At 57.2% G+C, this 13,385-nt stretch overlaps 5 protein-coding genes across 5 annotated transcripts; 2 read left to right on the top strand and 3 right to left on the bottom strand.

Moving 5' to 3' along the window:
• Window positions 1–11: 11 nt before the first annotated feature.
• Window positions 12–1,899, bottom strand: B0T15DRAFT_99543 (Septin-domain-containing protein). The gene is made up of 4 exons (XM_062871527.1): window positions 1,512–1,899; window positions 1,297–1,459; window positions 924–1,234; window positions 12–867 (listed from the first exon to the last, which is right to left on the bottom strand). The coding sequence occupies exons 1-4, from the start codon at window positions 1,614–1,616 to the stop codon at window positions 289–291; spliced, it is 1,158 nt and encodes a 385-aa protein (XP_062723940.1). The 5' UTR covers window positions 1,617–1,899; the 3' UTR covers window positions 12–288.
• A 7-nt stretch (window positions 1,900–1,906) lies between these two features.
• On the top strand, window positions 1,907–4,962 carry B0T15DRAFT_428827 (WD40-repeat-containing domain protein). Its single transcript, XM_062865695.1, has 2 exons — window positions 1,907–2,266; window positions 2,323–4,962. Exons 1-2 carry the CDS (start codon window positions 2,136–2,138, stop codon window positions 4,886–4,888), a joined length of 2,697 nt encoding a protein of 898 aa, XP_062723939.1. The 5' UTR covers window positions 1,907–2,135; the 3' UTR covers window positions 4,889–4,962.
• Window positions 4,963–5,037: 75 nt separating this feature from the next.
• On the bottom strand, window positions 5,038–6,832 carry B0T15DRAFT_490753 (uncharacterized protein; the record flags this gene model as incomplete). Its single annotated transcript, XM_062866712.1, has 6 exons — window positions 5,038–5,055; window positions 5,107–5,336; window positions 5,414–5,613; window positions 5,716–6,524; window positions 6,606–6,647; window positions 6,707–6,832. The coding sequence occupies 6 exons, from the start codon at window positions 6,830–6,832 to the stop codon at window positions 5,038–5,040; spliced, it is 1,425 nt and encodes a 474-aa protein (XP_062723938.1).
• A 451-nt stretch (window positions 6,833–7,283) lies between these two features.
• Window positions 7,284–11,927, bottom strand: B0T15DRAFT_428822 (Endonuclease/exonuclease/phosphatase). The gene is made up of 4 exons (XM_062865694.1): window positions 11,435–11,927; window positions 8,846–11,348; window positions 7,837–8,776; window positions 7,284–7,771 (listed from the first exon to the last, which is right to left on the bottom strand). The coding sequence occupies exons 1-4, from the start codon at window positions 11,474–11,476 to the stop codon at window positions 7,660–7,662; spliced, it is 3,597 nt and encodes a 1,198-aa protein (XP_062723937.1). The 5' UTR covers window positions 11,477–11,927; the 3' UTR covers window positions 7,284–7,659.
• Window positions 11,928–12,739: 812 nt separating this feature from the next.
• B0T15DRAFT_508654 (uncharacterized protein) lies at window positions 12,740–13,270 on the top strand (the record flags this gene model as incomplete). Its single annotated transcript, XM_062867739.1, has 4 exons — window positions 12,740–12,748; window positions 12,806–12,819; window positions 12,870–12,895; window positions 12,969–13,270. The coding sequence occupies 4 exons, from the start codon at window positions 12,740–12,742 to the stop codon at window positions 13,268–13,270; spliced, it is 351 nt and encodes a 116-aa protein (XP_062723936.1).
• Window positions 13,271–13,385: the final 115 nt, after the last annotated feature.

Below are 13,385 nucleotides of genomic sequence, written 5' to 3'. Positions count from 1 at the left end.
TGCGCACCTTTTTCCCGTTTGCTATAGAATAACTGCGAGGGGTAGTATGACGGAGGAAAACAAAACGAAAAGAGAAGGGCCTGAAAGCAAAGCACGTGTGTGTCAACCAATTATTCTGCCAGTCACCATGAAGCAGCTTCCAGGAATCATGCCCCAATAAGCCAGAAATTCGGTTGCGCAGGACCGGGAGCGCCTGGGAACCCCAGGTATTCAATAAGGTCAAAACGTGCCCGTGAACGGCCTCGAATGGAGTCCAGACAAGACAGGGTCCCTCGAAACGCCGATTCCCTAACGACGTCCATGGCTGCGAACGGCACTGCCCTGCAGCTGCTCCAGCTCCTGCTCGAGCTGCTTGATCTGGGCGTGCGTCTGCTCGAGATCCTTGTTGAGGCGATCGCGCTCGGCGATGAGCTTCTGCTCCCATTGCCGGAAGCGCTGCTCCTCGATCTTGACCTGCTCGGTGAAGCGCTTGCGGAGCGCATCCTCCTCCTCCTTGAACTTGGGGTTGTCCAGCTTCCGCGGGCGGGCTTCGCCGAACTTGCGCGTCTCCATCTGCTGCGCGCGATATGCCTCGTAGTGCAACTCCTCGGTAGTATGGATCAGGTCCAGCATGTGGGTGCGGATCAAGATCGACCGCAGCTTCTTGAAGTCGCAATGGTCCTCGTTCTCGACCTCGGCCACGCCCCACGAGTACTGGCGGCCCTTCACGATCCGTCCATCGTTGGTCTTGACGTCCTTCTCGGAACCGATCACGGCGAAGGGCATAGCGGCCATCAGGCTGCGCGCATGCTGCGCGGCAGCCTCGTCATCCTCCTCGATTGGCGGCTGGTAGATTTTGATGTTCTGGGCCTCGATGACGGCGCGAATCTAGAACGTATTAGCACGAGATGACTGAGGGAGCACAGTGGCCGCCTGATGCTCACTCTCGACTTGAACTTGGCCAGATCCGCCGGGCTGAGGGTATCAGCCTTGGCAATGACTGGAATAAGGTTGACGCGTGAGCATAGCCGCTTCATGACTTCGATATCGAGTGGCTTCAGGGTGTGGCCGGTGGGGCGGATGAAGTACAAGCAGGCGTGCACGCGCAAGTCGATCTTGTCCTGGCGGCGCGGCTGCTGCTCCTGAAGCATGTAGGACTCATGCTGGTCGTCGAGAAACTCGATGATGGGCATCCACGAGTCACGGTTGTTGACATAGTCGCCGAAGCCCGGGGTGTCGATGACAGTCAGGCGAACTAGGAACGGGTTAGCACCCGCAACTGTGCTTGCTCTTCTATATCCACGTGTCGACGCGTACCCTTAAAGAACTTCTCTTCGAGCTCAGCCTTGGTGATCTCGATCTCAACCGTCTTGTCGATCTGTTTCTGGTGCCGGCGCTTGTGATCGGCGTAGTTCTTGATTGTCGTGGAGAAGAGCGTGTTAATGAAAGTCGTCTTGCCCAACCCTGACTCCCCGGCAACCTAATAGAAGGTCAGAAAGCGGCTGCAACGCCAGCGGGACACATCATCTGACCATAATCGTGAATGCTGCACCCCTCTTCGCGACAATCTTGTGCCGCTGGTTGGGCAGATTTGCAATGCCAATCGGCGACGCGCTCTCGGCAGTGGCAGGAGCCATCTTGGATTAAAGACTGATCGGAATGACGTAGAAGGACGAGGGTATCAAAAATTGTGCTGCAACGATGGCAGCGAGGACAATTGGGAGGAATGTCGCGAGGGCAGAAGCGTGGTGATTTGCAGTTCACCGGTACGAGATGGAGACAGGAGCTCGGGCTTCAGGGGAATTTGGCTGTCAAATTTCCAGACCAAAGTGATCTGCCAGCCGTGCACGGAGCACCAGCAACACGGCAACCAGACTTCAAAATTGAGTGGGTCGTGCCCCTTTCCCGCATTCTCCGCAGTCCTCTCACAGAAGCCGGCCAGAGTCCCTCGACCAGCGGGCCTGAGCCTTGGAATCTCGGAACCAAGGAGAAAGAATTTGCCGTCCCCGCCAAAAAGTTCCAGAACGGAAAGCGAGTGTACCTAGTCTTCAGGAAATTTTGGCGGGCATAGCATACACTTGCGACATCCCACCCACTTTGGCGATTGGAGCTTGCTGCAGGTTGATTTCTCGGCTTGAGATGGACAAGAGGTGATCATGAAGACGGATTTCAAGTTCTCCAATCTGCTGGGGACAGTCTACTGCCAGGGCAACCTCCTGTTCAGCCCAGACGGCACCCATCTGTACTCGCCCGTCGGCAACAGAGTCACTGTCTTCAACCTCGTCGAGTATGCATGTTGCGTCGTGGAGTCGTCGGGGCCTTACGCTAATAACTCAACTGCAGTAACAAGTCATACACCCTCCCCTTCGCCCACCGGAAGAACATCTCGAGAATCGGCCTGACCCCGCAGGGCAATCTCCTCCTCTCGATCGACGGAGATGGCCAAGCCATTTTAACCCACGTCCCCCGCCGTATTGTACTATACCACTTCTCCTTCAAGTCGTATGTGACGGCCCTTTCGTTCTCACCATCTGGGAGGTACTTTGTGGTTGGACTTGGGAGGAAAATCGAGGTTTGGCACGTTCCATCGACACCAGACTCGAATGCGCAAGGCGACCTCGAATTTGCGCCCTTCGTGCGCCACCATACGCACACACAGCACTTCGATGATGTCCGGCATATAGAGTGGTCAAGCGATTCGCGGTTCTTCCTCAGCGCATCAAAAGACCTGACGGCGAGGATATGGAGCTTAAACGCGGAGGAAGGTTTCACCCCTACAGTCTTGTCAGGACACAGGCAGGGAGTGGTGGGCGCTTGGTTCTCTAAGGACCAAGAAATAATCTACACGGTCAGCAAGGATGGCGCCGTCTTCGAATGGCAGTATACCACAAGACCAGGCCAGGACGAGGACGAGATGGTGGACGAATCAGACGAGCGGTGGAGAATCGTCAGCCGACACTACTTCATGCAGAATGCCGCGACCGTCCGATGCGCTGCCTTCCATGCCGCCTCGAACCTGCTGGTCGCAGGCTTCTCGAACGGCGTATTTGGGCTGTATGAGATGCCAGACTTCAACATGATCCATACGCTTAGCATCTCGCAGAACGAAATCGACTTCGTGACGATCAACAAGAGCGGGGAGTGGCTGGCCTTTGGAGCGTCGAAACTTGGTCAACTGTTGGTGTGGGAGTGGCAGTCCGAGTCGTACATCCTGAAACAGCAGGGGCATTTCGACGCCATGAACGCGCTCGCCTACTCGCCGGACGGCCAACGGATCGTCACGGCGGCAGACGACGGCAAGATTAAGGTGTGGGACATCGAGTCTGGCTTTTGCGTCGTGACCTTTACCGAGCACACCAGTGGCGTGACAGCCTGCGAGTTCGCGAAGAAGGGCAACGTCCTCTTCACAGCAAGCTTGGACGGGTCAATCAGAGCATGGGATTTGATCAGGTTCAGGAACTTCAGGACTTTCACCGCGCCCGAGAGGCTCTCCTTTTCCTGCATGGCGGTCGACCCCAGCGGCGAGGTTGTTGCAGCAGGGTCTATCGACTCCTTCGATATCCACATCTGGTCTGTCCAAACAGGCCAACTGCTTGACCGGCTTTCCGGTCACGAAGGGCCGGTGTCGTCTCTGGCTTTCGCGCCGAACGGCGGGCTCCTAGTCAGCGGCAGCTGGGACAGAACAGCTAGGATATGGTCCATCTTCAATAGGACACAGACCAGTGAGCCCCTGCAGCTCCAATCCGATGTTCTGGACATCGCGTTCAGACCGGACTCGTTACAGATTGCAATCTCCACGCTTGACGGCCAGCTGTCATTCTGGTCCGTCTCGGAAGCGCAGCAGATTTCTGGCGTCGACGGGCGGCGCGACGTCTCCGGCGGCCGCAGAATAACAGACCGGAGGGCTGCAGCGAACGTGGCGGGAACCAAGAGCTTCAACACGATCCGGTACAGCATGGATGGTTCGTGTCTCCTGGCTGGCGGCAACAGCAAGTACATCTGTCTGTACTCCGCCACCACCATGGTGCTTCTCAAGAAGTTCACTGTGAGCGTCAACCTGTCGCTGTCGGGCACACAAGAGTTCCTCAACAGCAGGCTGCTCACAGAGGCGGGGCCGGCCGGGCTGCTTGACGAGCAAGGCGAGGCCTCCGACTTGGAGGACCGGATAGACAGGTCATTGCCCGGTTCGAAACGGGGCGACCCATCAGCGAGGAGGAGAACGCCAGAGGTGAGAGTGGCCGGGGTGTCGTTCTCGCCAAGCGGTAGTTCATTCTGCGCGGCGTCAACAGAGGGCTTGTTGATCTACAGCCTGGACAGCACTGTCCAGTTTGACCCGTTCGATCTGAATATGGAGATCACCCCTGCGTCCACACTCGCCGTGCTCGAGCAGGAGAAGGACTACCTCAAAGCGTTGGTCATGGCCTTCCGGCTGAACGAGGCCGGGCTGATCCAGCGCGTCTTCCAGGCCGTTCCGTACCCGGACATTGGGCTGGTGGTGGAGCATTTCCCGACTGTGTATGTGTCGCGGCTCCTGCGGTATGTCGCTGCCCAAACGGAGCAGTCGCCGCACGTCGAGTTCTGCCTGCTCTGGATCAAGGCGCTGGTGGACAAGCACGGCGCGTGGCTGACGGCCAACCGCGGCAAGGTCGATGTGGAGCTCCGCGTCGTGGCTCGGGCAGTGGCCAAGATGAGGGACGAGATCAGGCGGCTTGCCGACGAGAACGTGTACATGGTGGACTACCTGCTTGGTCAGGCGAAGGACAGGTCAGCAAGGGGCCCGCTTGAGCCGGGGAGCGCGGAGGATCTGGGCATGAAGGCGCTGCCGTCGTCGAAAAAGGAGGTGACCATACACGATATCATGGCTGACGAGGCGGCGCAGAGCGAGGAGGAATGGATTGGGCTAGAATAGGTAGGCACAGGCCGGCGTTGGGATTTAACAAGATCAATACCACAGAGGGGGCTTGGTTCAGATGTTTTACAAAGAGCCCATTCCATTTCTGCTTGACTACAGCCTTGACATCTCTTTGCGCGCACTCCGCGCACCCAATACCGTGCATCCTAGGCGTCCGGGACATCCTAGAGCCGTGTTAGCTTATCACAAGTCCAGTCTGGGACGTTTTGACATACCTTCCAGGCTTCGTCAAAGCCACAACTGCGCACCCAGTGTGGGCCGGGCGCCTCAACCGAGTCGACGACCAAGTGGCTGACTCTCTTCCACATATCCTCGCCCTTTACTTTGAGCCAATCTTTGCCTTCGTCTTCATACTTCCTGCAGATGTTGTGGCAGACACCCGTCGCCCTACCCAGCTTGATGGCATGTCCGTCGTCGGGGAAGGTATGCAGGCGGGCGATGATTTCTGTTTGTCACAGGTCAGCAATCAACACTCTAGGTACACAGTACGCTCCGAGCAAGACACAAGCAGTTCTACCGTACCGGGCAGTGACCCTCCAGCATGCGGCTTCTGGGGCTGGTAACTCGCCAGCTTCTCGACCGACAGCTCCGGCACTCCGCGCGCGGCATACTGGAGCAAGTCCATCCTGATCTTCCACTCGATAAGACGCGCCTTGGTCTCAGCCGGAATCCAATCCGCGGCAATGAGCGTCACGAAGATGGGGCTGGCGTTCACGTGGTGCCTGTTTCCTCAGGTCAGTTTTTCACCCCTGAAATCTGCATCTCCATCCGCCACTGTCAAAGATCCAAGCAGGCAACCGGGGTGGGGGGGGGACCCAACTCACATCAAAAAGAAATCAAACTTGGGCCGCTTCCCCTCCTTCACCAGCGCCGCCGCAGCCGCCACGTACAGCGCCGTATTGAACATCTCGGCCGTCCGCTCCTCCACCTCGTCCGGCCGCACCCTCACCCTGGCCGCAAGCTCAATCATCTCCTCCCCGGCACGCGCAAGCACCCCATCCCGGATCTTATTCGCGTCCTCCATCCTCGCCGCAACCGCCAGCTTCCCGTGCTTCTTAACCTCCTCCAACAAGTCCGCCACCCTCACTCCTCCTTCTCCAATAGTAGTAGTAGTAGTAGTAGAGTCCAGACTCTCCCTGGCCGCCGCCCTTTTCTCGGCCCCCAAGAGATACGCCCCAATATCCCCGCTGTGCACAGCAGCCTGCGCAAGCCCCTCGGCCACGACAGCCTCCTGGTTCCACTCGACGCCGTACATGAGCTGGATCAGCGGGTGCAGAAACCCCGCGAACAGCCGCGTCAGCATCGGCTCTTCCTCCCCCCCGCCCTCGGCCTTTTGCTCGTCGCCGTCCCGGCCGCCAATCCCCAGGACATAGCGGCCCACCACGGCCTGCCAGCTGCCGAGGTTGCGGATCTCGTCCTGGAAGAAGCGCAGGAAGTCCGGGTAGTACTCTTCGCGGCCGAAATAGGGCGCTGCCGCGGCGGGGAAGGGCCGGAAGTCAAGCGGCGGCGCACCGGGCTGGGAGGTGTGTGGCGGCAGGGCCGGCCGCTGGTAGCTTGCGTTGTTGTGGTACGCTTGGGCTAGGTGGGATGGTCCCGCGCCGGTGCCGTAGAGGGCCAGGAGGTGGTGTGGGATCTGTTGATTGTATTAGGATTCTGGTTTGGGCTGGGAGGTTGGGAGAAAGAAAGGATGGAATGGATGGGAAGGGAGGCCTACGTGGTTGTGGAAGCCTTCGTTGTTGAAGAAGACGTGGTGTTTCTTGTTGGGTGATTGACGTTAGTCTAGGACGGACTTCTTAGTCGCGGGTGTATGCATACTTCCATGTCCTCCTGCAACAGCTCCGAGGCCTTCTTGGCTGCCTCGTCGGTCTGCTTAATGCGCCAGAGACCCGTGTTGTCCGGGGTGACGTGCATCTTGTACGGGAGATCCGCAACGGAGGCCATCTTGCTTCGGGCGGGCATGTGAATTGCTCGTGGTAAAAGCGTGGTGGTCTGAAGAGAAGGTGGTGTTCGTGCAAGGTAACGCATCAAGCCAAGGTTTAGACTTGGAGTGGTGGCCAACACTTGGGACACAGAGTTAGCACCAGCCCTCATTCTTATACTCGTCAAATGCCGTCACCATTATTAATCAGGTGCATCCTTTCATCACTTGATGTAGCACTACACGCCAGTTCTGGCACGCTCTTACTAGTAGACGGTACAATTTGGCGCCGACAATCTCGGCGGTCCAGTGCTCCGAGCCGACTGTCCTGAACGTGCCTGAGTATCCTCAAGTAACCGTCAACGCATCGTACCGACCAGCGATATGACCCTTCTGCGACGCCGACAATCTCCGTCGGAGTAGGAGATAGCTCGGTGAAAGCGATGAGGGGTCATTGGGACTTCAGAAAGAATTACTGCTTCTGCAAGAAGGATTGCTTCCAAGTGCCACATATGAGCCGTCCCCAGTCTAGATGACATCATGCCTGTCGCAGTGCAGTCGGGATCGGTCGAGTTACCTGACCGATTCTCCGACACACCACTCTCACCTTCACACCGTTGCTCAGCTTCGGAAGCAAATGTACCTTAAATGGAAGCAAAAGCAACTCAAGCCCCCCGCTGGTGTAATTCAATTCATGGAAGTTGGAGCCCCCTCTATCTTCGACTCCCGTGACCCAACAACTCCAGGGGTATGTATCTCTAAACATCGGCCGATGAGGAACGATTATTATAAGGGTCTCCCGGATCGACCATCCCAATTAACCGTCATTGTCCTGTCTCAGCCCAGTCATTTATTCCCTGTGCCTGCTGGGACTTCTATGGTCCCTTCTCGACGACTGCTGGTTAATCAGCCGCTGCGCTGTGGTCTTGTCATAGCCAATTATCCTGGTCAAATAATAGAATCTGCAGGATCAGTCAGTATCATCGGAGATGCTGCAACTTCTTTTATTAGGAAAGTGGGAGCTTACTTCTCTCTTTCCGCCTCCGCCGCCCTCAGATCCTCCCATCTCTGCTGGCACTCCATCCAGGCCACAGCCCTTTTCTTGGCGTTGATCTTCTTGACCTCAAACCTGAAGCGCCCGCTGACCGGCCGGTGGTCCGACACTCGCACTTCGTGCCGCTTGTAATCCAGCTGCTCGATCCGCCCGCGGCCGGCCCCGCACCGGTACAGCAGCCGGTCGCACCACGCCGGACTCCGCCGCTTTTCGCTCGTGTCGTAGTTATCCGTGCCGACGTCGTACTTGTACGTCGGCGCGAAAGAGATGGGCATCTCCTCAAACGCGCGCAAGCGGAAGTTGGGATTGCGGCGCCGCGCGACGAGCAGCTGGTCGCGCTCGAGCAGTTTGGCGAGGTTACCTGCCTTGACGGCATTGACGACCGTGTCGCGGCTCATGGTGTCGATGCGGTAGTTGAGATCGCCGTTGAGAAGGCAGAGCTCGTGGTCGAGGATCATGGAGCCATCGCCGCCTCCGACGAAGCTGTCGATGCGCACGGCCGGGTCGCGCTCGGCGGGGAGGAGCGTCGCTTCCAAGATGGCCGCGATGTCGCTATGTCGCTGGTTGGCCGCCGACTGTCCGGCCGCCAAGTGGCAATTGATGAAGCAGAGCGACGTGTCGTCCACCATGAAGCGCACCACGATGGCACCCTTGTTGCCGTGCAGCCCTCCCATGCCGCGCTTGACCTCGGCGCTGCTCAGGTTGCTAATGCGCTCGCGGAGATCTGCCTTCACGAAGATACACGTGAACAGGCCTACGAGCGGTGCCGTGTGGAGGACGTGATAGAGGCCACCGCTCGACATGTAGTCGTCTAGGATTTGCACCAGGAAGTTGCGCCAGTCGCGGTACTGGTGGCTCATCCTTTCCTGGTCTGCGCCCTCCTTTTTCTTCTTCCCTTGCTTGAGAAAGCGTTCTGCAGGAAGATATTAGTATCCCATGTTATGGCGCACATTATAGCGGAAAAGGGGGGGTTTATGCTCACTCGCTGTCGCTGTCTTGTCCTCCAGGTCCACAAGCTCCTGGAAACCAAAGACAATAATGTCTGGCGAATCGCTACTCTGCAGGAGTTTTTGAAAGAATGCCGCGTCAGATTCGGAGTAGCGCAGGCTATGGGGTGTCGAAGCACCCGCGTTCCATGTCAGGACGAGGGCCTTGATTTTCTCAAAGCTGCAGTACTCGGTGTCTTTGCGCTTCATCTCGTGCTCTAACCAGTCATCTTGGAGGAGCCCATCCCAGGTACGCAGCATGTTATCCGCCCCTAGCGAGACCACCTGGCACCGGTCGAGCTTGTAGAAGCTGGAACGGTCGGCAACCACGTTGATGACGGGATTCTTATGCGCCTGCCACTCTTTTTTCAGAGTCCACGGCGTCTGGTCCATGTCGAATACCGACATTTTGCCCGTATTATACCCAGCCCAAATGTACTGACCCACTCCGACTAGTGAGTTGATCTTATACTGGCTGACGTTCATTACCCCAAGGCACGAGTAGTCCTTCCTTGAGTAGATGCTCACTTTCCCGTCGCTATGCCCGAAGAAGACCTTGTCCGGTTCTGATGTGAGCAGGGTGCCCGATGTTACTTCGCCTGCGCTGTCTTGCCCCAATGGTCGCATCAGGACTTGGAACTGCGTCCTCCCCTCGAGAGTCGGCAGGAAAATCCGTATCTCTTTGCCTGTCGCGTGCCAGAGCTCATCACCCACAACTATGGAGAACACATGCCCCTTGGGCAGGCGGTAGGACTGGGTGGGACCCAGGGACAAGTTCGGCACGCCCCTGTCGTCGGGACCCCAGACGTGGAGCGTGCCGCTTTCATCCAGCGTCCACAATTCGTTGAAGTGCCTGTATATCTTGATGATTTCACACCGCCCATGGGCGTTAGGCTTGTTGTCGGTGATGCGCTGCGACAGGACATCGGCTTCTAATAGCTCGCCGAAACTGTTGCCGATCCAGACCCGTTTGCCCTCCTCATCAACGTTTTCCCCTGGCTTGAACGCGACCGCAGTCCCCTTCATGCCTTCACCCATGGCCAGGCTCATGACGAGGTCGCCATCTTGTACGCTCCAGGCTCGTGTGTAAGTGCCAGTCGTGCAGACCAATCCGCAACACACATCAAACATCCGACTGTCGTAGTTCGTCGCAATCTCGTGCACGCCTTTTGCGATATAAGGCTTGCTCCGGTTGGTTTTCGAGGTATCCGGGTACGCCGCGGTCACGGGTGCAGACGTGTCGGCCCTCGCGGAACCCCCCGGTTGGCCGTCTGAGGGCCGCGACTCGATCGGGGTAGCCGGGGCAGTGGGTGCACGGAGATCGCTTGGGATCCTGCTTGACATCCGGTCCACTCCCATGTTCATAGACTTGCCATTGAGCCTTGGGATCGTAGGCGGCGCATGTGTTGTCGGCGTTGACGCAACTCGCTTCTGCGAGCCAACGTCGTGAGGGTAGTTAGTGTTCACAGTTGGTCGGGGCGGCCGCGGTGGCGGTGCTGAAGCCGTCTGAATAGCGCGGCCTGAGTCTATGATACTCACCGGCCGCGCTGGAAGCGCCGGTCGCTGGTCACTAGGCTGCTGTGGACTGGCCGGTTCCCCAGCATTGACGCCCTCTCTTTCTAACCTCCTGGCCACGACTGAAGGATGCAGCGGTGGTGGCTCAAAAGGCTCGCCAGCTGTCTCAAACGTCCTTGACCGCTGTAACTTTTCTGAGTGCGTCTTCGGTCTCGTGGGTAACGCAGGGGGCGACTCCTCCTCGGCAAATCTGCTGCTGCCGGGAGGACTGCTGAAGGGCGAGACCTTGTCTGCGGCGCGATTGTGCGCATCGGCGGGCTGGCTAGGTTGCGAAAAGAGAGAAAAGCGCGCTGCTCCTATCAGAGGCTTTTCAGCCCGATTAACGGGAGGAGGAACGGGTCTGCTGACATCCTTCACTTCTCTTTCCCGTCTTAGCTCCGCGGATCGTCTAGGCGGAGGAGGGGACGGGGGCTTCGAGGGCGCAAGACGGGGCGATCTCTTGGGCTCGAGCACCGGCGTACGAGGGCGACTGGGAATCTTGAATTGCTTGGTTGCCGTCGCTGGCGACGAAGGCTTGACCAGAGAATCGGTATTCACAAAAGCGGGCCGGTCGCCCGTAGGCATCCCAAGACCCATTTTCGGCGGTGAATGAGGAGGTTCGATGGTAAACGACGGGGGATGCGCGGAACGAGGGCTGAGGGGTGGAGGAACAGGGCGTGTGGGAGACGTAGAAAGTCCAATATTGGTGGCTGGGGTTCCGACGGTTGTGACGTTCAGCCTCTCCCTGGGGCGTGTTGCTGGAACGGGAGGTGGCTCGCGCGCCGCCGATGGGCTCACATCTCCCTCGCGTAGCCGCCCGGGCTTCGGTGCCGGCACAGGTGCTGGACCGGGGGATGTAGTCCGGGAAGAGGGCCCGGTCTGCGGTGAGGCATCAGAAGATTTGTTCAGGTTCTCGAACTTGGCTAGCAGCGAGGACACGGGTCTCTAGTAGAACAACCGAGCATTAGAATACTGATTGCGAGCTACCATGCTTGTCAACAGTAATGGCGATGGATCGGGAGTGTACTCACGATGGACGAGCCGTCAGGGCCGTCGCCGCCTGGAGGATCCATGGCCGCAATGTGGGAGAAGAGTAACTTCAAGGATTGTGTGACCCATTCACCCTCGGCCAGGAACCTCCGTATGTCATGGGAGGTTGTGCATCCGGAGCGAGTCTAGACGGTGCGCTGTCTCTGCCACAGGGAAACGAGCGCATGCGCGTTGCGGGACGGTGCATCTGCAAGCAGCGGGGCAGTCGGCTGTGGGCACTGGCAAGGCACTTCTGGTTGTGTTGGATTGCGCCAGAACCTCATCCACGGAGGCAGGGCGGTTTGGCCCCTATTCTTCTGGTCCGATTCGGTTCCGCGTCTTGAGGGCACTTCCTGGCGCTGTTGGGGGAAGCATGTTGGTGCAAAGTGGGTGCCTCTAAGCCGCGCAAGGGCAAATGACGATGTGCTTCCCCGTTGGGTAATTGGGTGTCTGAGATCCGGTTGCGACCCACCGGCCAGCCATTTGCCGCAGGCAGGGGCCGGGACCCCAAGTTTCATGCTTGCCGTGGATGAGTAAATAACTAACGGTACTCCGTAGTTTTACAAAGATGCGTACGAATTAGCGGTAATTACACAGTCTCGTGTATTGTACGGTGGCTCTTCAACCAAAAACACCTGCACATAACCCTCAATAAAGGACTATCACTTATCGCATTACGTACTCTTCTTCCTCCTCTGCCTCTTCCTATTCATTTCCCCCCTCTTCTTCTCCATTTAATTCTATGTGATCGAATCCCGAGTGCTAGAATCTTGGGGCTAATGTGATGTTATGTGTAATGTCTAGGTACACTAGGAATGCGTGTCCTTACGTGCCGTTTCGGTTTTACCCCTCGTATACCGCAGACATACATACACACCTCACCTAGGTAGAGGATCGATACCACAACACACCTGAGGTACGGATTACACTAATAGGGATGCCACTTTTTAGAGGTGCGGTATTTCCAAGACTGATTCTCCCCAATACAGAATGCACGTTGTACTATGCATTGCCAATGGACAGGTTTCTGTAAAAACTTGCGTATTTTTCACTAGCAGTCATTGGTACGACACGTCCTGCAGTGTATTACCATTACAGGTGGTTGTATACTACATGTCGATGAATCATCCACAATGAGCCAATGAGCAGGGTTCAAGGGTGCTGTCTGGAATCGTCCCACCTGAGCTCGGCTCATATCCATTGCATCACGCGATTCCAAACCGAACATTTCTCTCTCACTGTCCAAGTTCCTTATTAGCGCTTTGCAACTACTACTTCAAGAGCGGATCTCAAATCATCAAAGGACCATGAATACCGTAAGTAGCTGGGAGTGATATATCGACCGGCAGCGCAACTAACATCTTCCTGAACAGGTCAAGTCCTTTTGGTGAGGTGCATCGCAGTCCATGTGTTTCGCTCCACGCTGACATATCGTAGGCTGGGCTGGGGCTCTCTGTGTGCCGGTATGGCAGATCTGCGCTCCCTGGTTCTTGACCAAATGAATGTTGGATGCTAACGACGACTGCGCACTCTCAGCCGGTGGCGTGGCATACTACGTCGCGAAGCGCAACATCAACGCAGATCGTCAATCCCGGCTAGAGGAACAACGGAGGAGGAAGGCGGTTGCCGACTCGCTCGAGCACTCCCAAAACATTGCGAGTAGAGGATATGACGAGCCAGCGCGAACGGACATGGCGTACTCGCCGAGCCAGGAGTCGAGTAGCGACCCAGCACCGACACGACACGCACCCGTTACTGAGCAACAAAGGATAGTAGAGAAGAGCAAGTACGAGAGCAGCCAGCCGTTCCGGAGTCCGAAAGGGGATCGTTTTTCTTGAACGAATACCGGTGGATGACTGGCCATCACAACAGCATGGATTGCCTCTCCTGGGGTTCTTACAGGGTGCATAGGAGTATGCCTCGTGGGATGTATCACCGATGGAGGTGGAATAC

Source organism: Chaetomium strumarium, assembly GCF_033439665.1.
Source record: "Chaetomium strumarium strain CBS 333.67 chromosome Unknown B0T15scaffold_2, whole genome shotgun sequence".
NCBI lineage: Eukaryota > Fungi > Ascomycota > Sordariomycetes > Sordariales > Chaetomiaceae > Chaetomium > Chaetomium strumarium.
The sequence above is the reverse complement of the archived record's forward strand: the minus strand, read 5'-3'. Positions and strand labels throughout refer to the sequence as shown.

What these genes read in the sequence shown, in the direction of transcription:
- B0T15DRAFT_428822 (XM_062865694.1), bottom strand. Translation starts at nt 11,476, where the DNA reads ATGGATCCTCCAGGCGGCGACGGCCCTGACGGCTCGTCCATC. An exon ending in GCCCTGACGGCTCGTCCATC is followed by an intron (nt 11,349 to 11,434) that starts GTGAGTACACTC and finishes TTGTTCTACTAG; the next exon opens with AGACCCGTGTCCTCGCTGCT. An exon ending in GCGGAGGCGGAAAGAGAGAA is followed by an intron (nt 7,772 to 7,836) that starts GTAAGCTCCCAC and finishes CTGATCCTGCAG; the next exon opens with ATTCTATTATTTGACCAGGA.
- B0T15DRAFT_99543 (XM_062871527.1), bottom strand. Translation starts at nt 1,616, where the DNA reads ATGGCTCCTGCCACTGCCGAGAGCGCGTCGCCGATTGGCATTGCAAAT. An exon ending in GTGCAGCATTCACGATTATG is followed by an intron (nt 1,460 to 1,511) that starts GTCAGATGATGT and finishes ACCTTCTATTAG; the next exon opens with GTTGCCGGGGAGTCAGGGTT. An exon ending in TGGCCAAGTTCAAGTCGAGA is followed by an intron (nt 868 to 923) that starts GTGAGCATCAGG and finishes AATACGTTCTAG; the next exon opens with ATTCGCGCCGTCATCGAGGC.
- B0T15DRAFT_428827 (XM_062865695.1), top strand. Translation starts at nt 2,136, where the DNA reads ATGAAGACGGATTTCAAGTTCTCCAATCTGCTGGGGACAGTCTACTGC. An exon ending in ACTGTCTTCAACCTCGTCGA is followed by an intron (nt 2,267 to 2,322) that starts GTATGCATGTTG and finishes ACTCAACTGCAG; the next exon opens with TAACAAGTCATACACCCTCC.